Source organism: Fukomys damarensis, unplaced genomic scaffold (assembly GCF_012274545.1).
Source record: "Fukomys damarensis isolate Sample0158 unplaced genomic scaffold, DMR_v1.0_HiC HiC_scaffold_28, whole genome shotgun sequence".
Taxonomy (NCBI): Eukaryota; Metazoa; Chordata; class Mammalia; order Rodentia; family Bathyergidae; genus Fukomys; species Fukomys damarensis.
The window spans coordinates 324,935-352,085 of NW_022900940.1; the positions used below are offsets into that span (position 1 = coordinate 324,935).

The following is a 27,151-nucleotide window of genomic DNA, read 5'->3' on the forward strand; positions in this document are numbered from 1 at the left end:
GGGCAGACACCCGCACGGCCACTAGGACACACACTCACACCCCTTGCCGCACACCCGCTGCGTGCACACGTTTTGCCCTCCAACCCTCCCCCCCCTCCGCACAGAGTCTCGGGCTCCTTACACCCAGTGTTATCAGAGAGACGGCTCAGAAGGGTCAGCAGCGGGGACAGAGGAGAGGCCCGCGTCAGAGGTCGCTGTTCCTTCTTCCCTCCCCACTGTGTTGTTGTTACCCATGGAGCGCCCCTCTTCAGGGCAGCAGAAGGGCTGTTTTCTCCCACGGTCCCACGAAGGTGACGGTGATGAGACCCCAAAATGTCTGAGCCCTGTGAGTCTTCCCTCCCGAGGACAGGGTGGTCCGTGAGGAGCTCCTCCGCTGCCCTACAGGTGCTAGAAGGGAAAGATTTGGTGACTTGGGGCTTGCGGGTGGCGCAGGGAGTGGAGACTCTTATTTTGAAGGGCAGCCCCCATCCGCCACCCCCGTGATTTGTACGCTGACCCAATAGCAAGCCCTTGGCCGGGCGCTGGGCTTGTTATCAATTACATGTTGTTCCTGCAGCCGTCGTGTCCCTGCGAGGATAAACAGCAGGCCTGGCTTGCCCAGGGAGGAGGCGGAGTCCAGCGGCTGGCCAGGGACGGTGCCCAGAACAGTGTGTCCCCTCCCCCTGCACACAGCTTGCACCACGTGCTGCTGTTTTTTAGGACCTGGGATGTCTTCAGCTCTGGCTGTCCCTCTCTCTAACTCCCGTGCTCGGGAAGTCCTAGGGCCCTTTTCCACTCTCTGTAACTCAGTATCCTGCCTCCAGGACACCCAGCCCTGCACTAAGATGCTGTTGTCGGACCCAGACTGTCCCACTCCTGGGTCCCAGAATTACCTTTCACTCACACTCATTCAGCAAATTCTGCCGGGCCGTTTGTGACTGGTATTAAAGCCTTGGACTGAACAGTCAGAACAGCTTATATTCTGGTGAGGAGATAGACGGGAAGCAAAGTTCACAAACACATAACCAAGATAGTTTCCTACAATATGCTTGCTGGGAGGAACATAATATGGGATGATGTAACAGTGACTTCTCAGCTGAGATCTAAATAAGGAGCCCCTATCTGGAGTACTGGAGGAAGAGTGACCCATACAGAGAGAACAGCTAGGACAGTGTCTCATGGTGGGTGATCAGTGGAACAGTCAGAGATGGATGGATGAGTAGAGCCCAGGTGCTCTGGGCTGCCTTGATGAGATTGGGTCTTTATTATTATTCTGTTTTGTTTTGTTTTCTTTTGTTTTGTTGTTTTTGTTTTGAGTCTCGCTATGTAGGTCAGGCTAGCCTTGGGCTCACTATTTATCTCGGGCTGGCCTCAAATTTGTGGCAGTCCTGCTTCAGCCTCCCAAGTGGTGGGATTCCCAGCATGGAGATTGAGTCTTATTTCCCTGGGACCTCATGGGTACGGGGGTGTTCTGTCCACTCTCACCCAACTGTACCTATGTTCCTCACTATTTCTTTTCATATGTTGTATCTATGAGTATCTTGGTTTCTGTCTTTAAAAGATAAGGATTTAACAAATAGGTAGCCACAATGCTATCATCACACTTTAAAATATTAGTGGTAATTGCTTAATAGTAGCATGCTCAGTTGGTGGGTACATTTTAGGGAAGGTTTTGAGCCAGCCTGTTCTGGGTCCCAGGAAGGTTTGAGGCCCCCTGAATCCTCAGCATACAGCAGTGGGGGGCAGGGTGGGGAGTCAGAGACTACTTACTATTTACCACATGTGAAGGCTGGTCCCTGTGGCCTGAACTTACTGAGCACATAGTAAGTGGGCAGCTTGTATGAGTTCGTTGGCTGCTCACAGACTGAGGTGGACACAGCGAGGTTTTGCTGCCTGCCCGAGGTTCCCCAGATGAGCAACAGAGCCCCTGCTCAGAGGCCTCAGTTGGAATATGCCTCTGCCCAGTCTCGTCGCCCCTCACATCATCTGACACTTTCACTCTTTCCCAGCCCCTGACATGGTGATGAGTGTATTTTAAAACATGCATCTAGTTTTAAATCCTTAGCTGACTATTTAAACCAAAAAGTTGAATATCCTCACTAGAGCTCCATAAACCTTCCTGTCTGAGTTGGGAACTAAGGTCAAAGGTCCTGACATCCCTAAGCAGGAGAGGGAGTTAGAGATTATTGAAGTATGGAACCGAAGAAACTGAGGTTTGGGGGAAGCAAAGCCTGGCCCAAGGTCACAGCTGGTGATGCTGGCCTATTGATCAAGGGAAGAGCTGGGTGCAGACCTGAGGCAGGAGGTGAATGTGGCAGTAATGCTGGGCCCCAGAGGATTTCTTGCTCCTGATGCTGCACATTTCCCTTCCCAAACCACAAACACCCAGCCTGCTGTGGTCACTGGGTGGGACAAAGGTCTAGAGAGGTGGCCTCATCCTAGCTAACACTGTTGACTCTTTGGACACCAGACCTAGCATTGCCTTTGGCTTCAGAGGACGCAGTGTTCTCCCCTCTTCTCTATCAACATCTTCTGAGCCCCTTCTGGGGACCAGGTGTCATACCAGGCACCGGAGATACAGCACAGACAGTGAGTGCACAGCAGAGTGCACTGGCTAGAGGGGAGACGGGCATTAGCTGAGCCTTCCCGAGGCGGTGAGTGTCCTTCATGGGGAGTGCAGTGGCCATGGGGTCCTGGGCAGGAGATTCACCATTTCCAATCTCCTATCCTACTAGGTGGTGGGGAGATCCAAGGAGGTCATTTATACAGGGTGCCCTGCGACCTTGGGTTGACTCTTATACCTGTGAATTACTGCCAGATGCAGGGAAAGCATTTTGATCCAGCCCTACTCTACCTCCTCTCTTTCCAGAGGAGGAAAGTGAGGTTCTGAGAGGTCTGAAAACCAACCTGTGGACAGGCTTCCTCCCCATCAGATGGGGAAATGGAGCAGCATGGGTGGGGTTTACTATTCTTTAACTTCTTTGCCTTTAAACTACAGCTGTCAGATTAAAATACAGGTAACCCAGTTAAATTTGAATCTCAAAAGAGGCAATGTTAAAATAAAAGAACGTCCCAACCAATAATATTGGGAGCCTACTTATATTAAAAGTATTTCATTTTTTAAAATCTAAAATTCACATTTATTGGGCAGTTTGTATACTTTTTATTTATTTATTTTTGCTCAATCTGGCAACCCTTCAAAAGCTCTAACTACACAGGGCCAGAGGGCAAATAGCTGTTCTCCCATCCCTGTACTGAAACTCATAGGTGTGAAGCTGAGATTCCTGTTCTCAGACGTACAGTGGCTCCCTGACATCAGCCATTCATGGGTCCAGAGAGCCTCCTCAGATCCTCTCTTGCATTTACCCCAATCATTGATAAATGTACATATGTTCTTTTCCAGGATCATTCTGGAAAATCTTTGAAACCAGAAGTGCCCAGGTTGTGCAATGAGCCTGGAGAGGGCTCTTTTGCAAACAAAGTGGTGCAATTTCAGAAAACACTTGCAGGGCTCTTTCTCCCTGGGGATGGAGGCAGGAGCAAGGCGTGTGGCAATGGGAAGCCGCGGGCCGGCGGTGAGGGCGGGGTTTTGGGGTTGTACAGACCCAGGAGGGTCTGGCAAGTGAAGTGTCCTCTGACCAGGCCTCCCTTATTCTCTCGACAGCCACCACCAGCACGGCCAGGCCAGCATGGTTGACCACTTGCTTCCAGTGGACGAGACCTTCTCGTCACCAAAGTGCCCCATTGGTTTTCTGGGTGACAGGCTGGCCGGCCGGCAGATATACCACATGCTGCCGTCGCCCCTCTCTGAGGATGACAGCGACGCCTCCAGCCCCTGCTCCTGTGCCAGCCCTGACTCTCAAGCCCTCTGCTCCTGCTGTAGTGGAAGCCCAGGCATCAAGGGCCAGGATAGCATCTTGGATTTCCTGCTGTCCCACGCCACACTGGGCTGTGGTGGTGGCAGTGGGGGTATTGGGGACAACAGTGGTCCTATGACCTGGGGGGCCTGGCGGAGGGCCCCAGTGCCGATAAAGGGGGAGCATTGCTGCTTCCCTGAATTTCCTTTGGGTGACACCAATGATGTCCCCAGGCCCTTCCAGCCCACCCTGGAGGAGATTGAAGAGTTCCTGGAGGAGAATATGGAACCGGAAGTCAATGAGGCACCGGAGAGCAACAGTAAGGACCTAGAGGCCTGTGGCCAGCTCTCCTCTGCACCACACCGGAACCACCTCCATCCTGGTGCTGGAGGGAGAGAATGCTGTACTCCACCACCAGGTGGCGCCAGTGTGGGTGGCACCCAGGTCCCAGGAGAGGGGCCTGTACCCGAAGGCCCCATTCCAGTGCTGCTGCAGATCCAGCCCGTACCTGTGAAGCAGGAATCAGGCACAGGGCCCGCCTCTCCTGTGCAGGCCCCAGAGAATGTCAAGGTTGCCCAGCTCCTGGTGAATATCCAGGGACAGACCTTCGCACTTGTGCCCCAGGTGGTGCCCTCCTCCAACTTGAACCTACCCTCAAAGTTCGTGCGCATCGCCCCTGTACCCATCGCTGCCAAGCCCATTGGGTCAGGACCCCTGGGGTCTGGCCCTGGTGGCCTCCTTGTGGGCCAGAAGTTCCCCAAGAACCCAGCGGCAGAACTCATCAAAATGCACAAATGTACTTTTCCTGGCTGCAGCAAGATGTACACCAAAAGCAGCCACCTCAAGGCCCACTTGCGCCGGCATACGGGTGAGAAGCCCTTCGCCTGCACTTGGCCAGGCTGCGGCTGGAGGTCAGTATGGTGGGGGACAGGCCTAGGCAGTGAGCAAGTCCCTGCTCTGATCTGCTCATTTGGGTGTATAGCCAAAGCCATTTTTCCATGAGATAAGGTTAGGAAGGGGAAACAGTTGGGCAGGGGCAGGGCCAGAGGTGGCACAGCAGCCGGGAGACTTCCTTGTCCCTCTGGATTACTAAAGCTGGAAGCCACCTGGTATCCAGTTTCATAATGACCAGGTAAGGCTTGTTAAGACCTGAGCTGCCCGATGGGTCTCCTGATCCTATGGGGCTAGGAGCAGCAGAAGGGCATTCATACTAAGCAGGAAGCTGAGCGCAACAGCGCAGGCTGTGTGCCAGGCAGAGGCCTCCCCCATCCTTTCAGTGCCCATGGGGTAAGTATCGCCATCACTCCCAGCTTTTGTCTGAGAACAGGAAAGCTTGGATTGGCCAGGTAGCTGTCTGAGGTCACTGTGCTGTGTACATAGGCTCTGAGCTCCATGGGGTGAATTGAGCGATCATATCCAGAAAGCGCTAGCTTCTCAACCAGAGAGATGAAGTTCCCTCTCAGATGCTTAGGGCGCACGGGCTGGGCTTGGTCCCTGCTTCCTCCCTGGGAACATGGAGGTGTGTTTCAGAAGCCACAGGGGCCAACCAAGAAGGAAGACCAGGCTGGCTGACCATGCTGGGTCAAAGGTGCAGAATCCTTCCAGGTTCTCTGCTCTACATGGCAAGGCAGGGAAATGAGCCCTTAGAGGGTAGGGACCTTTCCCAGAGTTACCTGGCCTTTGAGTGCCAGGGGCAGAAGGAATCCCTGTGTATCCCGCTCTCTCTGGTCTGGGTGCTGCTTGCCATTGTGGAGAGGACATATACTTTTTGCCGAGGCGGAGACAGCCTGCTGCGGTATCACAGCCAGGTCCTCCTCAGTCTAGGACAGCACCTCAAGGGGTTTCCGGACCTGGCGGGGAGGGCAGTGTGTGTTCTCAACGTGTTCCTTGTCTTTGCTGCTGCTGCTGCTGCTTGCTGTGTGGTTTTTTTGTGTGTGTGTGTGTGTGTGTGTGTGTGTGTGTGTGTGTGTGGAGGGGGGTGGCATGTGCATGTGTGTGCATGTGGATTTGTATAGAAGTGAACCTTGCAAATGGATGTAAAGCTATGTATTTGTGCACACACACACACACTTGTATGCACATCTTCCTTTCTTCATGTCTGTGACTGTGTGTGTGCATCCTTGTGTATAGTGGTGTGTGGGTGTGTGCACATGTATATATGTGTTTGTGGCACACGGGGAACAGTTTTTAGTTTTTGTTTCCTTGACCAGACTTTGGTTCCAAGAGCTCATGAGTGTTGGCCCTGGGCAGGGTCCTGACCTGCTGAGGCTGTGCCAATGGACCGTGATCTGTGACACTTGTAGCCCCTTTCTCTTGAGAAAGCTGGCCAGAGAAGGAACTTTTCTCAGAGTGTCTTGGGTTACAGAGGCGCCTGCCCCCACCCTCTCAGACAGCCCCCAGAACCCCACAGGGTTTTGTTCTTGGTATTCCCTCATACCATGACCTCTGGAATGGGCACAGGGCTAACAGTGTCCTTGTGAGGGAGGATAACAGTGGAAGGGTGCTGTGTTGGGAGGTCAAAGATTGCAGAGAGGAGCCCAAGTATGGGGAACCACAGAGGCTCTCTTAAGGAGGTCAGGACAATATGACACCTTATTGAGAGGAGTGGGGGCAGTGGTTTTGAACCCCGTCCCTGGGTCAGCTATCAAGTTGCTGTATGCCTTTAGTGTGGTCCCCCTACAAAGTCCCCCTGTCTCCCTATCTGTAGCACATTGTAGCCAGGGCTGGCTTGCAGCGGTGGTCAACAGAACTCTCTTCTTGGGGAACATGTTGTCACTGTCAACCGAGGTCAGGATCTGAGGCATGCCCAGTTTAGGACATGCCCCACACTCACAGGGACTCTACATACCTTCTTCCCTGAGTAGGATGGGTAGCCACCTCCAGAGCACTGGCTTTCACTCTCACAATGGACTCCCATTTCCCAGGGCCATCCCCTAACCAGTGCTGACCATTGGTGAATGGCTTCTCCACTTGGGATGTGGGCAGGTGGGCTGTAGGCAGGGAGGGCATAGTCACAGCCACACACTATGTCCTCTGTAAGAGGGGACCTGCCTTCTTCCTGCTGTCCCAGAACTAGTGTGTAGATAGGGTCCATAGCCCAGAGTTTATCTCAAGAAGGTGGATTGTGGCCCTTAAATGGCTGCCTATGGAGGTTGTGAGTTACCCAGGACAACAGGTATTCAGGTGAGAGTGGACGTTTGTGGGAAGGATTCAGTTATGTACCATCTTAGCCCTGGCCATGTCTTCTCAACCAGGACCCACTCAACAAGGTGCTGGTGTGGTGGGTGCTGCTGGCATGGTGAGTTCAGCACAGGGTGGCCCCAGGAGTTGTCTGCCCTCCCTGGACTTCTAGAGTGTTTCTCCAGCTTCTTCCTAGCAGTTCTTTCCTTCATGATGCTATATATGACAGAGGCAGTGTCCATCTGGTAGCTGAAGGAGCCCATTTCTGGGGAGGGCTATCTCTCGGAGGGTGACACCAGGGAGTCTGAATCCCTGGGTTGTACCATGAGGTTTATGATGTCTTCCAGTGAGGTCGAATGGTAGCACGAGCACTGCAGCTCCTTTCAGGTGGTGTCAGTATGGGCATCCGCGTGTTGCATCCATGTTACAGAGGAGGAAACTGAGGTAAAGAATAGGCCAGTAATTCTCCACAGTCACTCAGCTACTACGTGGTGGAGCCGGGAATTTACTCAGGGCTGTCTGTTCCTTGTCTGTCTCAGCCTCTGAGACCTCTCTCCAGCCCCTTCTGCACACCTTGGGGCAGTGAAAGGACCTGCCTTCCTCCTGAAGCTGGCTCTGGACTCTGCTGTCACCTTGCCCACCTCTGTATGGGCTGCTTCCTACTTTTCAGGCCTCCTCTCTTCCTCCTCCTTCCTGTTACCCTGTGTGCTGGAGCTGAGCCCTAGGCCCACAGAACAAATCAGCTTCCCTGCTTAGCCCCAGGGCTCCTCCTTCTACTGCCCAGGTCAGTCAGTGCTGAGGTACTCACCCTTGCTTCCTTCTTATTTTGTCCTACATCCAAGCATTCTTTGTCTTTTCTACTCTTATGGATCTGAAGCCAGACCCTTCTATTCTCCAACCATCTGAGAAGTGGCTGCTTGCCGGCTTTCCTGGAAGTTGCCCTGCCTCATGCTCTGACACAGGCCTCCTTTGTGTCTCACAGCAGAACGTCCTGTTCCAGGGTAGTCAAGACATTTCTTCCAGAAGGAGTCCTCTTCCACCATAGCACAGTGAATATTAATAACTGTCACAGCCTGGCTGGCAGGTACTGTAGTCATCTGCAGTGGACAGAGGAGGCCCAGGCAAAGGCAGTTACAGGCCTGAGGCCACAGAGCCAGGAGATGGGGAGATGGGCTTCAAAACCAGTGCTCCGGCCCCCAGCCTGCTTTCAACCCCTATGTCACTGCTGTCCCTGTGTCACTGCTGTCTGTCTGCCAGTGAAGTATTCTCTGACCCCATCCTTGAGGTAGGCAGAGGCTCCAAGGATGGTTGGGCAGGCTGTGCACTACACAACTCAAGAGAGTGTCATCTCCTTCACAGCCTCTGAGACTTGATTGTGATAAGGACTTTCTGAAGATGGTAGATAAGTGTGCTAGTGCTGATGTTGCAGGCTACTGCCAGGGAACCACCTGGACTCCCTGCTTTCTCTGCCCTTCAACCCAGCAGCACAAACGATGGTCCTGTCCCTCCCACTCACACATATTGCAGGACCTCACCAGGGACTGGCCTCGCACTGAACTACATGCATGTAATAAGAGCTAACAATTCTTGAGCAACCGCTGCATGGCAGGTAGTCCTCTAAGCACTTACTCCATGGCCTTTTATACTCTCCAGGAATAGATCAGTCCTTCTCTCTGTCTGTAGGTGGAGGAACTGAGGCTCAGCAAGCTTGATGACTTGCCAGTTTGCCTAGTCAGAGCAGAGTCCACGTCTTACGGACCCACAGTCCCTGTTCCATCCTACTGTAGTCCCAGACCCCTCTGTTGGCTGCAATTTGGAGAATGTGGTGGTGAGGGGTGGGGATCTTCTGAGGGAGGGCCAGTCCCAGAGACAGTCCCTCAAAAATCAGGATGCTGCAGCAGCAGGGCGAGGGCTTAGGAGTGAGGAGAGCTTGTTCTCTAGCCTGGCTGCCCCTCAGCTGCCTGTCTTTCCCAGGGTGTCTCCATAAGCAAAGGTCTACTATGGCCTATGTCTCCTTTCCAATGAGTCCTGAAAGGCAGACAGAAAACACAAAGTCTTTGTTGGACAATTGAGGAAACAAGGCCCCTGATGGTTCAGTCATTTGCTCAGAACCACACAGGGCACAAAGCTGGATGGGAACTGTCAAGGCAGATCCATGAGAATCTTGCCTCTTTGAGCCTCTGTCCATGATCATGCCAGCCCCAAAGAGCTGATCTCAGGCCCCTGGCCAGTGCCTGGAGAAACCTGCCCTTGCCCTGGGCCAGCTTACTTGTTCAGAAGGTATGTGTCTAACTCCAGCTGGGAGCAGTTGGCCCTGTCTTGTGGGTACAGAGTCCTAGAAACACGCTGCCTAGCCAGGTAGGGGAGGCTTTGGTGGAATCTGGTGGCATCAGTTGGAGATCCAGGGTATCTTCTATTAGCACAGTAGGCAGGGTAAGGATGGACGCAGCAAGGGGCTGTGTGGAGACCTTTGTGATGGCCTCAGTTGCTCTGTCTTGCCAGTGACCTTGCATCAGGCCCTTAGTACTGTGAGTCTGTTTCCTCACCTGGCACACAGGACAGTTGAGCTTCATTAAATGTGAAGATATAGTGAGAGCCCTTTCCTGTGCCAGGCACTAGTGATGCTCTGGTGTGGATTGAAACGTCAGATTCCAAGCGCAGCAGCTGTTCCATGTTGGGAGTAGGTCCCTGGGACCCAGGGCAGCAGAAGAGGCTGAGACACTTACTGCCCTGCAGAGCCTTCCTGTGCCCACTTGAGCTCTGCCCACACACATTACTGGGTCTTCCTGTTCCCCTTCCAGCAGCAGAACCAAGGTCACCCACAGGGTCAGGTCAGAGGTGGGCCACCTGCTCAGATCAAGAGGATGGGTTGGGGACTGCTTCTCTGGGTCATCGCCTAACATTCCTCTGGCCAAGTAGCCCCAGGTCTAGAGATGGAGTGTTACACCTGGTGCTCCAGTGTGTGTGTGTGTGTGTGTGTGTGTGTGCGCGTATGTGGACATGTGTGAACTGGGACTGCCCCTGTAGTGGGTTCTTGTCCTTCTGGGGCACTTGCTAGGTGCACACTTTGATATGAATGCACTTAGCATCTACCAAGCAGTAGGCACTGGGCTGGCCACAGGGGAGACCACAGGGAACCAGACAGACACATCCTCTTTGATGGGGATGACAGTGTAGTAGGCCAGACTGATACTCATCAGAACATTGAACTAATTGAAAATTGCAGTAGTGGCAAGGGTGAAGAAAGAGAAATGCATAATGCGCCTAGAATGAGGTCTTGGAGGGCTTTCCTGAGAAAGTGGCATTGGAGCCCAACTTCTAGGAGAAATGCAAGAGACAGCAAGGATAGGGGCGGGAAGAGCATTCTAGACCAAGCACGTTATGGGAAAGAAGACCACGGAGAGGCCGTTGTATGTGAAGAGGCAAGGGGTGGGTGCATGAAGTGCCAGGACCGGGGTCAGATGGGGAAAGCCTTGAACCCCTGAAGTCGGGGACAAGCTGGACACCTTATTTGGGCTGTGTGTCTTGCTTTTTGCATGAGTGCTTGCCCCCGGCCAGGAGAGGTGGAGAAGGAGACATCAGGGAAACCATTTAAAACTCTTAAAAATATCTCTCAGGGTGCAGTTTTGTTTGGGAGGCATCTTAAAGGGCCCCACATCCAGAACAGCAGGGTGCAGCAATGGTATCATTTGTAGTCCAAAGATCCCTTTCCCTGCTTGAGCAGAAAAAATACAAAGAAACCAGAAACTCCCTGAAAGGCGGGCAGGGGGGTGCTTCCTTCTCCTGGGCCTCGATTTGACCTCTGAGCCAGTTGCTGGCAGTCCTTCAGGGATGCCCTTTTGGAGTTCTGGTCCAATGAGGAAGATGAGAATATAGGGTAGTAAGAGGCAGCCCAGGTCAGGGCCTGAGTGACTTGAGCACCTCCCAGAACCTCCCAGACCCCACACCAACTGTGAGGGCCACAGGAGTCAGTCCCAGGCCTGGCAGCCTTAGATCCTGCGTCTGGAATACCCAGATGGACCCAGATCCTGGTGGGATGGCAGGGGCTCTCCCTAGCTGGAAGTGACTACTGCCAGTGAAGGCAGAAGTAATTTGGTCTTTTGAGACCCAGCGTGGCCTCGCCAACCCTGCCCTAATCCCGTTGGGGCCACGCATCTTTGGGTGAGCGTGAGGTGGGTGCCTCAGGTCCCCGCCGGCTGCGCTTCGCTGACCCGCCGTGTCCCGCAGGTTCTCGAGGTCTGATGAGCTGTCGCGGCACCGGCGCTCACACTCCGGCGTGAAGCCATACCAGTGTCCCGTGTGCGAAAAGAAGTTCGCGCGGAGCGACCACCTCTCCAAGCACATCAAGGTGCACCGCTTCCCGCGGAGCAGCCGGTCCGTGCGCGCCATGACCTAAGCGTGCCCGCCAGGCCCAACCCCGCCCCCCGACCCCAGACCCATTTTTTAAAAAAACAATAATTTATTTGCCTCCTTCAGAGGGATGTGGCAATGTTACCAGCCCACCTTCTGCAACCCAGGAGGTGAGACCCCAGAGCCATCACCCACTGCCTTTCCCGGGAGGAATTCGAGCCGCGCACCTGCTTTCCTAGGGGCTGGGTGACCGGCGCCTAGGGCTGGAGGCAGGCTTCGGTGCCTTGTGCTTTCGTGCCTTCCCGCAGTAGCCCGGCCTGTGCCACAGCCACCAGCTGGAAGCAGGGTTTGGGGGCCTGGCCCCTTTCCCACTGGGCTCCTTGCCTGGGCCAAAGCCAATACTTGATGCCTGGGGAAGAACTGTGCAGTTTTGAAATTCAGTTCCCAGAGGGAGCTGTGTTGGGAAGAAGGAAGTAGGCCAAAAGTCCAGGACTGCAGTGTGGAGTGAAGGCAGCTGGTGTCTAAGATGTTCCCCGCAGAGGGTGCGGCAAGGCTCTTATGGCCCCTGGCCCCTGGGGCCCAAGTGGGTGAGAGCCAGAAGCCTCTCTGCCTCCTGGGGCTGATGGTGAATGTGCTTGAGTTCAGTGTGCAAGACAGGCAGAACAATGAGCAACCTTTCCCCAGCCTGGGCCATCCGCATCTTGTTTTCCAGACAAAAGCCAACACCAGCCTCTAAGTTCACCTTCCAGAGGAGAGGGGAGCAGACTGCTCTGGGTGTGAGAGAACTAGGTAGCGCCTCCCAACCCTGATTTAGAAATGCATTCCTGATTTTGTCTAGAAATTAATATCAAACTAGCTTGTTTTGACAGGTTTATTTCACATCCTATGAATGTATGTAAATAAACTGTACATAGGTACATCTACATAAAATATCTTTTAATAACATCGACATTTATGTAAATTTGAAATTTTAAAATCTATAAAGCTGGTGTACATATGTTACAATTATGTATATTTTATTTGGTCCTTCATAAAAATATATTTACTTTGCCAATAAAAAAACAAAAGAAATCGGCTACTTTTTTTTTTTTTTTTGCTTTCATGAGTGGTTTTCCCCTACTATGCTGGGATGATGCTGGGGCTGAGTCTGTGTGTTTACATTTGTGGAGTTCAGGGATCTTCTTTTTTTCCAGAGAGATACAGAAATACCCTTGGGATCCATTCCTTGGGTTCTGCTCACCACAGTGTTGTTACCCCTTAGACTTCTGTGACCTCTTCTCTCCTGAAGCCTAAATCTAGCCCATATTCTGAAATCACCCACAGGAAGCTGCATCTGGCCAGAGAAGTCATGCATAGATCACCTGCTCCCGTGGCTTGCTATATGAGTCCCTCACGCAGCCATTCATACCATGTTCAGTCTGCTGAAGACATTTTGTGTGCCCCCTGTATGCTTGTGTCCTGTGTCCTGTGTCCTGAGGCTGAGTCATTTACTCACTTCCCCTGTTTCCTCTCATTTCCTCTTAGCACAGAGAGAACTGTATTATGAGTCTTGTCCAACAGTGGTGAGCTACAGAGGCCAGCATGTGGAGTTAGGCCACCTGCTTCATCCTTCCCAGTTCCCTGATGGGTTTAGATTGCCCTCTGTTGAGGTGTGGTTACATGCATACATCCTGTGCAGGGTGAGACTCTGGAAACTCTGGGGCCAGAGGACAAAGAGAGACTGCAGGCTCTGCCGGAAATAGTCCTATGGAAGTGACCAGGTCTGGCCTGCCACTGCAGCTCAGCTGGAGTGAGGCAGGGAGAAAAGATTCCCTGGGTTACCTATGTGCAGTGAAAGGTAAGAACATTCTAGAAGTGACCCTTTCCTGTAGACCTGGCTCTTTAGAAGACCTGTATACAAGTGGGGGCAAGTGCTATTCACTGAGTCTCTGTGTCCTATGGAAGTGACCAGGTCTGGCCTGCCACTGCAGCTCAGCTGGAGTGAGGCAGGGAGAAAAGATTCCCTGGGTTACCTATGTGCAGTGAAAGGTAAGAACATTCTAGAAGTGACCCTTTCCTGTAGACCTGGCTCTTTAGAAGACCTGTATACAAGTGGGGGCAAGTGCTATTCACTGAATCTCTGGGAGTTCTGGAAGCACTTGGCAGATTTCCACCAGAGAGATGTTCGTGTGTGTGTGTGTGTGTGTGGGTGTGTGTGTGTGTGTGTGTAAGATGTGCATCTCAGGAGGTGGAGGCCACTGTTCTGGCTGCCATGGACCTGGCTGCTGCTATCTGTTCTGTCCAGTGAGAGCTGGCAGACACTGAACTTTTGTGTGTATCCAGTGCCCAGCTGGCTTTTGGGATAGACATCCCATTCTTACTGGCCTGCCTTGGGGAAAGAACTGTACCTTGTAACCTCTGCCCTTTGCCCCCAAATGGCCATACCCTCTGAAGACAAACATGCCCTGGAGAAGTGATTGATTTCCAGCTCCACCAGCATAATCTTTCTTCATTTGTAAACAAACAACACAGCACCAGATAAGAGGGAATTTGGACGGGTACTGTCTTTTGCTCAAGGTGGTGGCAGTAGAGGAAGAATGAAACTGTGGCACGTGGACCTCCGTGGCTGAGGACCTCCCCAGACATACTGCTCATCCTGCTTCACTGTTCTACCCCAGCAGCCCATCTTACCCCCAGTCCCTCCAGCTGAGCCATCAGGCCAAGGCTAGGGTATTAGGCCATCTTTGGCAGAGTATGTGGAGTGGTCTGTCTGGGAACACATGAGGCACACCTGCCCTAAGGTGAGACTGCCTCATGGAAGTCTTGGCCGAGAGAACCTGGGAGAGCTTAGCAAGACACAGAGCAGGGTCACGGAGCAAAGCACAGCAGTCTCGCTGAGTGCTGACCTTCGGCTCCACCACTGTGGGTAGGCATCTTAAAGTCTCCAGATTCCAGCTCCTTCACCTTGCAGAATAGGCAGACGTGACTGTACCCAGGTCTCAGTGTGGTGGTACATGGTAAGTGAGGAGACAAATTCTACTTTGGATGACAGCTGAGGGGCAAACCTGCTTCTTGTCAGGGCAGGAGTCTGGGGAATTTGTGCCCCCTTTTACTCCAGTGCAGATGGCCCTGCCCTAATGTCCCAGTACCACTGCGGCGACCCAAGTGAAGATGACACTTGGGGTCCCTGGCTCGGCCCCTGCTTCTGGGAGACCCCCGTGCCACCTCCTCTTACTCTCCGTGATTTCTGTGGCTAGAAGAGTCTATGTCTTGGCCTGCAAGCTGAGAAAGTGGATTATGACGGGGCGTGTGTCCTGCAGTATTAGCAGCAGGGAGGGATTCGGAAAGTCGCAGAGCAGCAAACTTCCACATTACAACCCACTCCCACCTTACCCTGCCAGCGTCTGCCCCCAAGGCACAGAGGGGAAAGGAAGTATCAGTTATTAATCACTTTACCAAGTAGCACATGGGTCAAGCTGCTATAATAAAGAAGTCCCCAAATTCCATGGTTCAAACTAGGTAGAAGTTTATTTTCCTCTATTTAACAGCCTGAAAGTAAGCAGGCTGACTTCACGTGGTGGCTGTAGTGTAGGGCACACAGGCCCCTCTTTTGTTGCTTGTTTCTGCAGGTTCTAGGGTGCTGATTTAAGATATCTCAAAGGTCTAGCTGGTGTAGGCAGGTGAGGGGCCCTATGTTCCCACCCTGTCACCTGAGGCATGGACTGAGATGTGCACCATTTCTTTTATTCATGTCCCATTGGCCAGAAGGAAACCATATGGCTTCATCAGTTGCAAGGCAAATTGGAACATGTAGTCTCCAGCAGAGAGGTATGTGCCCAGCTGTGGGAGAAAGTAGGGGAAGAGGAAGTGGAGGCCAGGCAGCAGTTTCCACTGCAAGCCCGGTGTACCTTCAACTTCCCACAAGTCTGCACAGCACAGGGAAGCCAGCGAGCACCAGTGAGTTCAGCACCTGCAGCCTTACCCAGTTCCTCAGACAGGACATCCGATAAGTGGGGAGCCAACAGTGAGGTTTCCAGAACAGTAGATGTCAGGAAGGGAACCTTGGTGAGGAAGCAGGAGGCCCCATTCAGAATCCTCACTCCTATGGACAAAAGCCAGCCCCTGCAATTGTCTTCACAGTCTTCTTCCTCTCCTTTCCCCTTCCCTCCTCCTCTCCTTCTTCCTCCTCTTCCTCCTCCTCCTCCCCTGCTCCACCTTTCTCCTTCCTCTTCTCCTCCTCCTCCTCTTTCTTCTTCTTTTTCTGGTACTGGTGATTGAATCCAAGTCCTTTACACCAAACTACATCCAATTATTAAATTGGCCAGTTTAGGCTTGAACTTGTGACCCTCCTGCCTCAGCCTCCCAGAGTGCTTGGATTCCAGAGATATGCTACCATACCTGAATCACTGTCTGCTCCTAAAAAGGACTCAAAGTCTATGCAGAAACCATGTGGTGAGGTGGACAGAGTCAGAAGTGTCTGGAATCAATGTTTCCCTGAAAAATTGTGGTTTTGCTTATGCTGCATTGTTTCAGGGAACTGCTGAGAATGGGTGTGTCCCACACACGTCTGAGGGTGAGATCTGCACTTACACGAGGGGGCGGAGAGTGGGGACAGGGCTGATCTACTATGTGTCAAGCAGCAATTCTTCTTGTGTTTCGTTTTGTTTTGAGGTAGGATCTCACTATGTATTCTAGCCTGGCCTTGAATTCACTATGTAGCTCGTACTGACCTCGAAATTTCAGTGATCCTCCTGCCTCATGCTCCTGCTTGCTGGCATTACAGATGTGTGGCACCATGCTTGGCTATCAAATAGCACTTCTGAACAGGACTTGCTTTATTGGGGGGTGGGCAGGAATGGAGACAGCTGCTCTACAGCTTGTTTCCAAGGTACAAAGTGAGGCAGAGAGAGCAGCATCTGGAAGACTGAGAGAAAGCTCACACTTGGATGGTTCCCATGGGGCCCAGGCAGCCATGTCCAATGCAGAAGGAATGGTACTGCCATCTGGGAGGCCAAGGAAGCAATCTAGGCTGCAAGAGCACAGTGCCAACGGAAGGGGAGAAGAAAGATGAAAGGGCAAGGGGAGATACAAGGAAACACAAACTCAGGGCTTTATTAAAACCCTCCTAGGAAACTGTAAGCAAGGGGGAGAAGACAGAGATATCCAAAGACACTGCAAATATGAGCATGCAATCTCCTCGGGTGCTGTGAGGAAGGAGATTGAAAGTAAGACAGATGAACACCAGGGGCAGACAAAGCAAAGTCGTTGCTGTTAGGAAAGGTGAGAGGCCTGAGTGAGACTCTCTGATGCAAGGATTCGGAAATGTCTTGCCCAGGGAGGGTGGGAAACCAGGGTGAGGGGACTTGGGAGGCTGGGTGAACTTAACTGCATGGGTTGACCATTCTGAGAGCAAAGAGTCCTCATCTATGAAATGAGGACAGCGACACTGAGCCCCTCAAGGTTGTGGAAAGGTGGAGCACATTTGCATGTGTAAAACAACAGAACCACTGCAGTATGGACAAAAAGCAATGATAAATGATGAAGTAGAAAGGAGAAAAATGCAAAATCAAAAGGAAGCTCTTCTGTCTGAGGAGCAAGTTTAAAATAACAATGAAGACATAGAACCTCAAATGCAGCTTACATTCAGCAAAGCCTTCTGTGTCAGTCCTGATCAGGAAGGGTCATCCACACCCAGGAAGAAGGGCACATACATACACACACACACACACACACACACACACACACACAGATACATTCACACTCCACTATGGAGGCCTAGACCCTGAGATGGAGAATCTGCCTGACCATTTTCCTCCCTCTTATCAGCTTAGCTCCTGCATGTACTCTTGCAGCACTTTGGTACAAGGACTCACCCGCATAGAGCATGGATGAAGTTGACAGCTGGTCCTCAGAAGCCAGCTGGGACACTCTTCGCTTCCCCCAAAGGATAGCTGATGTTGTAAAACCCCAAGGCAGTCCCAGTCTTGAGTGGTGTCTGGAATTAGAGTTAGGAGGGGGGTTACCACAGCGCTAGGAAACCCTCTGGCAGCCAACTGGATGCGAGTGGAGCAGAGCGTGAAAGCAGGGTGGTGGCTGGAGTAGTAAATATCTGATAAAATACATGGCTGTAGAAATACCTCACGAATTACCAATGTGTTTTAAAACCTAAATGCAAACATCAAAAATTGTTAGAGAAAGAGAGGAAAGTTTGCAATGTGGAAGTAATACTACAATACTAGTCTGGCTGTCAATCCTGGGATCACAGGAGGAATCAGGAAGTTTTGGAAATCTTAAAGTGTTCTCTCAAGATCTTCTCCTTTGCAAGGACCTCACTGCCTTCTGTACAAGGCAGTCTAAGCCCCTTGTATTTATTGATGGCCTATCCTCTATTTCCCTCTTGCTGAGGAACTCTTTAGGCACACAATGAAATATGAAGCTGAATGCCATTTCTACAGGATACGTTGGAAACTGAGCCAGAGAGCTCTGATTAAATGCACCCATGTTGTCTCAACAGAGGAACGAGAGTCACATCTCTGGTTCTACAGCAGACTGGGCAGTGGTCTTTCGTACCTGAATCCCCTTGGACAAGAAGTGGGTGCTCAGACATGGAGGTTGTTGGGAGGGCCAGTGGCTAACTGTCCCATCAGAGGATGCCCAGGATCCAGACATGTGCCTGCAGGACAGCTCTGCTTCTCACCTTGGGGGTGGGGAGGTGTGGCCCTCCTCTGTAGGTCAGCTGAGGGAGGACTTTAGGGGTGGTGACACAGTGAATGATAAAGGCCTTCCCACCTCTCTTGCTGCCATCCTGAGCTGGTGGACTCTGCTGGAAATCTGGGTAAGCAGCTAGAAATCTCATACCACCTCTTGGGCAGAAGGTCACCTGATGTCCTGAACATGATTGCCAAGGTGGGGTGGGCTTTGTCCTCTTTCCAGTCAGTAAACGTTTTTCCAGATGACCCTGATATTACTCAGTGTGCAAAAGATCTGTTTTTGTCCCTTTTCCTGGTTCTTAGTAGTCATTTGCCCCAGCAGTCACCACTGAAAATTTGCAGGGTCACACAGCCCCACTGGTTTCGCTTAGAGAACACTTCTTTGATAATTCTGTTTAAAGAATATATTGAAATAATAGAATTATAGTATGTTCTGTTGTAATTATATAGTATATATTACATAATATAATTATAACACTAATACTAATATTTAACATATACAGAGTCTGCCAAAAATGACTACACACTTTGGGGAAAAACCTGTACAAATATTTTAATACCCAATTTGTTGAGACATCATGAGATTAATACAAGTTACCTTTGGCCTCTTCATTACAAGAGGTGCTCAAAGTGGTGGCCAGAAGCTTCCAGATCTTTATTAGTATGGCAAACTGCTGCTTGGGCAACCTTGGTCATGGAGATTGCTGCCTTGCATTTTCAATTTCTTTTCTAAGGGCTGGCAGTGTAGTGGGTTTTCTACTTTTTATGACATCCTCTAGGGGCTCCCATATTGTAAGACCTAAAGTCTCACTTCCACTCCACGGAGCGTGAACAGCCAAAAGGCCTCCACGATGCTGGGCCCTAACACCCAGCGAGGCTCCGCGAACACGACAGAGAACCGAGAAACCCAGGAAGGAATACACCAGGCTAGATGGTAAAGAGACCTTTATTAGTCTGGCCAGACGGAACTCCCGGAGCCAGGTGGCTCAGAGAGGCAACTGCTCAGGGGCTGAGGTACTTTTTATAAGGTTTTACTAAACAAAGAGTCAGGGAATTCACAGAACAAGACTGCAAACACATTGCTTATCTTATGCAGGAAATGTTCTAGGGTCACTTTTTGTCAAACCATTTGCCCCTGGGCGGGCTGTTAACCAAGGTAGCAATTAGCATATGAAGAAGCACAGTCTGGCCTATTAGCATGGAGTCATTTTAGCCTATTCAAGTTTTACAATATGAAGGTTACACCATCTGTTGAAAAAACATACTGTTTTTGTTTTTGTGAAGTGTTTATATATTTTTTGGTGGACTTCGTACCTACACAACAAAATATGAAAAGAATACTAAAATAATGACAATAAAATAATATACAATAATATAATGTGTATTTATACTTACACACATATACAGAGAGTTTAAATAATATATCTGTGTCATATACTATTATTTATAATTTAAATAATAGAATTACAGTTGACTGTTGCTTAATTTTTAGGAAACTTCATTGTTGGGTGATTTCATTGTATAAAAATCAAAGAATATACTTACACAAACTAAGACAGTGATGACATCAATATGTGATATAATCTTATGGGAATATCATTGTATATGCAATCCATCATTGGCCAAAATGTCATTATGTGTCACACAACTGTATGTTACATGCGATAAACACTAAAACTTATCACTGAACATGACCATCACCTTCTCTGCCAGGGATCCCAAGCACTTAGTTTTTATTTTCATTTCTCCCAACCCTTGGTACCTCTATCTTTCTCTTGGAACTTCAGATTCTCCACCTTCTTACACAAAAAAGAAGAGTGTGGGGGCAGCCTTCCTGAGAGGGATGGTGATAATAGTACTTTCTTCATGGGGTCACTATGCACACCAAAGGAGTAAAAATATGAAAATATGAGTGCACCGAGAACAGCATCTGGCTGGTAAAAAAAGTTGTTGCTACTGGTGGTTCAAAGGCTTGATCTTTTTTTTTTTTTTTTTTTTTTTTCAGGGCTGGGAATGTACCCTAGGGCCTGATGCATGCTAGGCAAATGTTTCACCACTCAGCCGCACTCCCAGGCCTATTGGTATTTTTACTGCTATTTGTTGCTGCTTGATTATTCCTTCAATATTTTCTCTTCACCCCAATAAGCTTAGTAAGACATCTCTTCTAAATGAGTTCACTGCTCTTCCCAGTAGATGTTTTATTAAAGTAAATGATCTCTAGTAACAGTGCCTGAACATCCTCTTTGCAAATAAGTGAGCTTTGGTGAGCTCATTCCCGGCAAAAGGATGGTAGGGCTCTGTTTAACACCATCTTCTCATACTCATTCACAGGTCATTAAATACTCAACAGCAGGGAGAGCTGGAAGCTGATATGTACAAACCACTTCTGATTAAACACCAAGCAATAAAAAAGATAAGCCCAAGTTAAAAGTATAGTGACTTTAAAAGGCTGTGTATGTTCCCTGGGTTTGTATTTTCCTACACAGGAAACTAATTGCATTGCTCCACGTTCCACCAGACCCCCGGGATGGTGTCCTCTCATACCATCACTCCTCCTGCTTCCCGGAGGGGCAGGCCACAAGCGCATCCTCACTCTGAGGTCCTGACCTCTGAGAGCAGAGTGCTCTCTCCAGTTTGGCAATTGTGCTCTTGTTTTAGGAGGCAGCCTTACATGTTGACCCTTCCTGAAAAGCCTTACACACTGACTCTTCCATTTACTTTAACAAAACATCTACTGGGAAGAGGAGTGAATTCATTAGAAGAGATGCCTTCCAGGTGAAAGTTCTGGGCACCTCATGCTAGGGTTGGTGACCCTTGAGTTTGTGTCTGTGACTTTGAGTGGAGGCAGTGTCTTACGGGCCTGATGTTTTTTTTTCCCCTGGTCCCCTGCCATCATGCCATCCTCAGACTTCAATGAATAGGGAAAGGTTATCTTTTCAAGGCCCACTTATCTCAATTTGCTTCCATTTCTGTGGCCAGTGCTGCCTGGGTTCTACAAGGGCCCACTTATCCTGCCACCATTATGAGAGAGATTCTGGATACAGTCACCGTGTCCACAGAGATGCTGTAGACCATCAGAGACCACTGGGTATCACAAACATCCAGCACACACAAATATAAATATCACTCATTGTTTGCAATGTCCTTGTGCATCAGTCTATTTTTCATTACTATAGTGAAATGCATGAGGCAGGATACTTTAGAAAATAAACTAGGTTTATTTTGGCTTATAGTTCATGCTGGCAGAGGTTTGAGGCAGCACAAGGCATCACATGGTGAGAGACAGAGAGCATATATGTGTGCAGTTTGGCCTCTCTCTTGTTATAAAGTCACCAAGAGTTGATCATGGGAGCTACATCCTGATGAACTTCTCTGATCATAATCACCGCCTATGACTCCACTTCTAAGCACCATGATTAGATTAAATTTCTACCTCCTTAAGACTTCACAGGAGGTATTAAATTTCAACTCATAGACTCTTCAAAGAAGCACTCAAACCACATCCGGTGTCTGGCACTTTGCCAATACAATGGAAAAAATGAGGGAAAATAATAAAAGAAGAGGCAAGATGACCTTTAGTGCATATGTTGTGACTAAAAATCTAGCAGTATTTATAAAACCATATCAACAAGCAGATGCAAAACAGATACATGGAAATAGATAGGTTATTTAGTTGATTTTCATCACTGTAGTGAAACACACAAGACAGGATACTTTATAAAAGCACAAGCTTATTTTGGCTCATAGTTTTGGTCCAAGGTTGAGAGTTCACATGTGGTGATGGCACTGGTGGCGAGTCTGAGGCAGCACAAGGCATGGCGTGATGAGAGAGAGACAGGGAACAGCTGTGCTATGATTAATAACACTGCAGAACTCACTGCTCTGGTATGACAGTGATCTTGTGTCTCAGTGGTGTCATTGCAGTTTGCTGCTCTAGGCTGGTATTGATCACGTCTCTGAACAACTGACGTGTTCCACTGCAACTTGGGCCCAGCTGGGCCAGTTGAGCTGGGGCTCTGCTGTATCTATTGCTCAACCTCCTCATGGAACTAGTGAGTCACCTGGAGCACGTGGTCATGCTAAGACCAGAGCTTCAAGAGAGCAGGCCCATGCACAAGGTCATTTCAAGCCTCTGCTTGCATCCTATCTGCTTCAGCCACTGTGCAGAGCAGGTCCAGTGGCAAAAAGCTTGATGGGGATAGGGGTGTAGTTCAGTGGTTGAACAATTGCTTAGAGTATTCAAGGCCCTGGGGTCAGTACAACAATAAATGAATAAGTGCACAGATAAAAGGAGGACCAATGATGCAATTAAAAGTCAACTAACACTGGTAACAATAAATAGCACTCATAAGAACAAGAAAAATAAAAATAATATGGCAATAAACTGATAAAAATAAAAAGTAATATAACACATTAAACAGAAGAAATGCCTTAGTTACTTTTCTTCTTGTTGAAACAAAATATCCAATACCCAAAGTTAAAGTAGAAAGAGATTATTTAGGTCACAGTTTGTAGAGGTTTCAGTCCATAATCAGCTGGCTCTAAGACAGGGCAGCACATGGCAGAATGGCAACAAGTCATGGCTATGGAAGACAGCAAAAGTAACAAGGGAATCTTAACAGCATCTTTCTGTTTCTCTTATCTTATCCAGACTACCGGGATTACGGCAGTGCCTAACCAACCAGTGTACTGGTTTAGTAATCACATACCCTTAATCTTAGCATCACACTCTCTAGATTCTCTGAAAAAGCCATATATGAGCTCATAAGGCTTTGGGGGACATCTAGACCCAAACCATAACATCCTACCCCTGATCCTCTGAGACTCATTCTCATTCCTTTATGCAAAAGGCATTTACTCCATCTCTAAGGGTTGCCAAAATCCTAACAGTTTCAGCACTGCTGAAAAGTCCAAGTCCAAAGTCTCCTCCGAGATTTAAGGCAAATCCTTAGCTGCAAGGAATGGGAATACTGCAAGACCCAAATCTAGTGGGGCAAACATTAAATCCCACAGTTTCACTTGCAGCATCTGAAGCAATCTGTGGTAAGCTGTGAATTCCAAAGGGCTTTGCTCCTATGGCACTGCTGCTGGTTGTAGCTCCTGTATTTTCTCTCTTGAGATGGCTTTTCTCTTTCCTTGAAGCTTCCTTGGATTACCCACAATCCTGGCTTCTCCAACCTTCTGGGGTCTCCACTGCACTTTCAGCTTCACACTTGCAGCTTCACTCACTGCCCTCTCAGGGCCAGCCTACCTGGCCTCCCAGGCCTTCTTCTGAAATCTGGGTGGAAGCCTCCCTGGCCCCACAACTCTTCAATTCTTTACTCACCTAAAACCAGCACCATGTGGATGATGCCAAGGTCTGCTGCCAGATGGAGCAGCAGCCAGGCATCCTTCTCTCATGGCTGTAGGCTGTAGGGTGCCAGTGGCTATGAACCAAAGCCTGAGGAACAACTTTCCTAGGCTACCACCATTCTGGAACATGGTACTCTGGGGCTCTCTTCTCAAAGTCTTTCACTTTTGCAATTTTGAGCCTGCAAAAGGTGAAGTCCTGCTGCTCCGTATGATGCCTTCAGGCCATCTTTTCTATTCTCCCATTCCTTCTGAGCAATCAAGATCTCCTCTGACTTGTCTTTGCAGGCCACAACTTTATGGGAGCTTCCTTTCTGGCCAAAGTAAAAATGTTTTAAATAATTTTTACTCTTTGCTCTCTGTTCTTGATTCTCAACATAAATCTGGCTAAAAGCCCCCAACAGTAGCCATGCCACTGCCTCTACATTAGACTCCCTTGAAATTGCTTCTGCCAGATTTATTAGTCTGCCACCTTTAATCTCAGTGCCTGGCAAAGTCTCTGGACATGAGCAAAATGCAGACAAACTTTCTGCCAAAGCATAACACAAATCATCTGAAGTCCTGAAGCCAGTGCAGTCTTTTCTAGCACAAACCTCTTGAGCCTGGTCTTTACTGACTTTCTGGTCATCTGAGGTCTGATCAGAACCTCCCATACAGTACAGCCTAAGACATTCAGCAGGCATCTCCAAACATTTCCTAACTCTTCCTTTTCCCACAAGTCAGTTCCAAAGGCTTTTAAGCCACATGACCAGGTAATGCCACAGCAACAACCTTACTCCTGGTACCAAATTCTGTGTTAGTTACTTTTCTCATCGCTGAGACAAAATACCCAACACCCAAAGTAAAGAGGGAAAGGCTATTTAGCTTACAACTTTAGCCTATAACCAGCTGACTCTAAAACAGTGTGGCACATGGAAGAATGGCAACCGTTCGTGGCAGTGGAAGATGGCAAAAGGGGAATCTTTTTTTAAGGAAATCTTAACAGTGTCTTTCTGCCATTTTTATCTTATCCATACCACTGGGATTAGGGTGGTGCCAAACCAACTAGTGTACTGATTTAGTAATCTAACACTCTTAATCCTAGCATCACATACTCTAGATTTAGCCACCTCTGAAAAAGCTACCTATGCATGCATGAAGCTTTGGGTGGACATCTAGATCCAAACCATAACAAGAAGCAATGAAAAAAAACTACATAATTATCTCAAGAGACAAAGAAAAAGCCTTTGATGAGTAATAAAGAAAAATCAGTTGAAAGCAACTCAGAACAGACACAAATTTTAGGATTATCAGGCCAGGGCATTAAAACAGTTACATTTGTATAGTATATGCTTTTTAAAAAGCATAGAGATCTGAATCAAAATTCCACAAATGAAAACTACAATGTCTAAGAAAAGAAATTTAATTAATGGCAGATTAGACATTGCAGAAGATAGCCAATTTGACGACAGCAATAGAAATCATATAAAATGAAACACCCAAATAAGAAAAGAATGAAATAAATAAAGGGCATGTCAAATGGGAGGGAGTTCTGTAAAGATTGAAAATTAGTGACTTAAAGGTTGAAAATGTTATATAAAGTATAAGTCTACTGTATTGATCAGCTTTATCATTGTTGGAATAAAAATACCTGACACACATGGCTTAATGGAGGACAAGTTTATCTTGATTCATTGTTTTTGAAGTTTAAGTCCATGGTCAGCTGGCTCTAAGGCAAAAACATCATGGTGAAAGACACAGCAGCAGAAAGCTACAGACCTTGGGTGGCTGGAGAGCAGAGAGTGAGGAAGAGCCAGAGAGGAAGGGGCCAGGAACCAGACATAGTCCCAAGGTCATTGCCCCATGTTCCACCCAGACACACCCAAAACTGTGCTTTACTAATCTCCCAGGCATCAAGCCAATCAATTTAGCAATCAAGAGTAACCATCACACTGACAGATGCAAGAATTTATCCAAACCAAGCACAAAACTCTGGAAGAAAATGATGCCATATTACATCCTAATCAAATTGCTTAAAACCAATAAAAATAATTAAAAAAATCTTAAAAGGAGCCAGAGCAAAAACTATGTGTTAAGTACAAAGGAATAAAGACAAGGGTAATGCTGTGTTTCTTGCTGGAAACAATGCAAGTGAGAAAATATTGACATAGTACCTACATACTCTGTGTGCATGTGCGTGCCTGTGCATCTGTGTGTGTGTGCGTGTGTGTGTGTGTGTGTGTGTGTGTGTGTGTGTTGAAGGAAGAATTGTCAGCCTATTGACTGGGTATGGAACCCAATTCCATACCCAGGAAAAGCCAAAGGCAAAATAAAGAAAATATCAAGCAAAATATGAAAGAATTCATTACCAAAGAACCACTCCACAAAAAAGACCATGGGAACTCTTTCAGGCAGAAGGAGAATTATACTACATGAATATATGGATTTATATAAAAGAATGAAGAGCATTGAAAATGGTAACTACATAAGATGATTTTTTCCAGTGAGCTTATTGGTACATTTTAGGTATACAGTATAGTTACATTCATCATTGGGATCTTGTACCTTTACACGATGTATCTTGGTTCTTATTTTTTCCCATATCCCTGCCCTCCCTTCACCCCCTCCTCCCTTCTGTATTTACAAAGACTTTGTTTCCATTTTTCCTTTTCTTATATTTTTTCTTTTCCCTTCTTTCCTTTCCCCTACCCTTCCTACTTAGCTGTTTTTATTTAATTTTTTAAAAAGCTAATTAACTAAACAAAACTAATGAAAAGTGACAATATATTTTGTGCCTGTAATAGAAATACAAGTAAAATGGCTGAGAATAATAGCAGAAGGGCCAGAAGAGGATAAATGTAACTAGAATACTATAAAGTTTTTCTGACGTAAGTGAAGTGGCATAATACAATAATAGACCCTAATAAGTCCTAAAGCAGTCACTAAACTACCAGGACAAAAAGGTGCAGCTAACCAACATAAGACATAAAGTGAAACAATTAAAAATTCTCAACCTCTAGTCCCAGCTCTTTGAGGTATCTCCATATTGATTTCCATAGTGGTTGCACCAGTCTGCCTTTCCACCAACAAAGGAGAAGGGTTCCTTTCTCCCCACAACCCTGCCAACATTTGTTATTGTTTGATTTCTTGATAGAAGCCCTTCTTTGTGGGGTGAGGTGGAATCTTAGTGTTGTTTTCATCTGCAACTCTCAAATGACCAGTGATGTGGAACATTTTTTCATATATTTACTTGCTGTTTTTACTTCTTTGTCTGAGAAATGTCTGTTCATTTCAGATGCCCATTTTTGAATTGGGTCTTTATATTTGGGTGGGCTGATTGTTTTGAGTTCTTTATATATTCTAGATAATAGTCCTTTGTCCGAGGAGCAGCTGGTAAAAATCTTTCCAAAAGAATTATACCACAGAGATATATGAGCACCTATGTTTATAGCAGCACAGTTTGTAATAGCTAAAACTTGGAAACAGCCCATTTGCACATCAGTTGGAAACTGGATAAAGAAGATGTGTTTTTTTTTTTTATTGAGTTTATTGGTACATTTAGGGATACAGTACAGTTACATTCATTGTTGGGATCATGTACCTTTACATGGCAAGTCTTGATTCTCATTTTTTTCCCCTTACCTCTGCCCTCCCTTCACCCCCTCCTCCCCTCCCCATCTACAAACACTTTATTTTCATCTTTTCATTCTCTCACATTTTTTTCTTTTCCCTTTTTGTTCTTCCCCTACGTATCACACCTTCCCTACA

At 48.2% G+C, this 27,151-nt stretch overlaps 1 protein-coding gene and 1 long non-coding RNA gene across 3 annotated transcripts; one reads left to right on the forward strand and one right to left on the reverse strand.

Moving 5' to 3' along the window:
* The first annotated feature begins 1,593 nt into the window (after nucleotides 1-1,593).
* Klf15 (Kruppel like factor 15) lies at nucleotides 1,594-12,388 on the forward strand. 2 transcript variants are annotated; one of them, XM_010608063.3, is made up of 3 exons: nucleotides 1,594-2,633; nucleotides 3,644-4,704; nucleotides 11,244-11,383. In XM_010608063.3, exons 2-3 carry the CDS (start codon nucleotides 3,669-3,671, stop codon nucleotides 11,294-11,296), a joined length of 1,089 nt encoding a protein of 362 aa, XP_010606365.1. In that variant the 5' UTR covers nucleotides 1,594-2,633; nucleotides 3,644-3,668; the 3' UTR covers nucleotides 11,297-11,383. The 2 variants fall into 2 exon arrangements, with proteins under 2 accessions (XP_010606365.1, XP_010606364.1); XM_010608062.3 differs by having other exon boundaries at nucleotides 1,622-2,633; nucleotides 3,644-4,747; nucleotides 11,244-12,388.
* A 2,497-nt stretch (nucleotides 12,389-14,885) lies between these two features.
* On the reverse strand, nucleotides 14,886-25,194 carry LOC104850943. Its single transcript, XR_777102.1, has 4 exons — nucleotides 25,163-25,194; nucleotides 17,219-17,340; nucleotides 15,328-15,406; nucleotides 14,886-15,185 (listed from the first exon to the last, which is right to left on the reverse strand). It is a non-coding gene; the product is annotated as an uncharacterized LOC104850943 (long non-coding RNA).
* Between the last annotated feature and the right edge of the window lie 1,957 nt (nucleotides 25,195-27,151).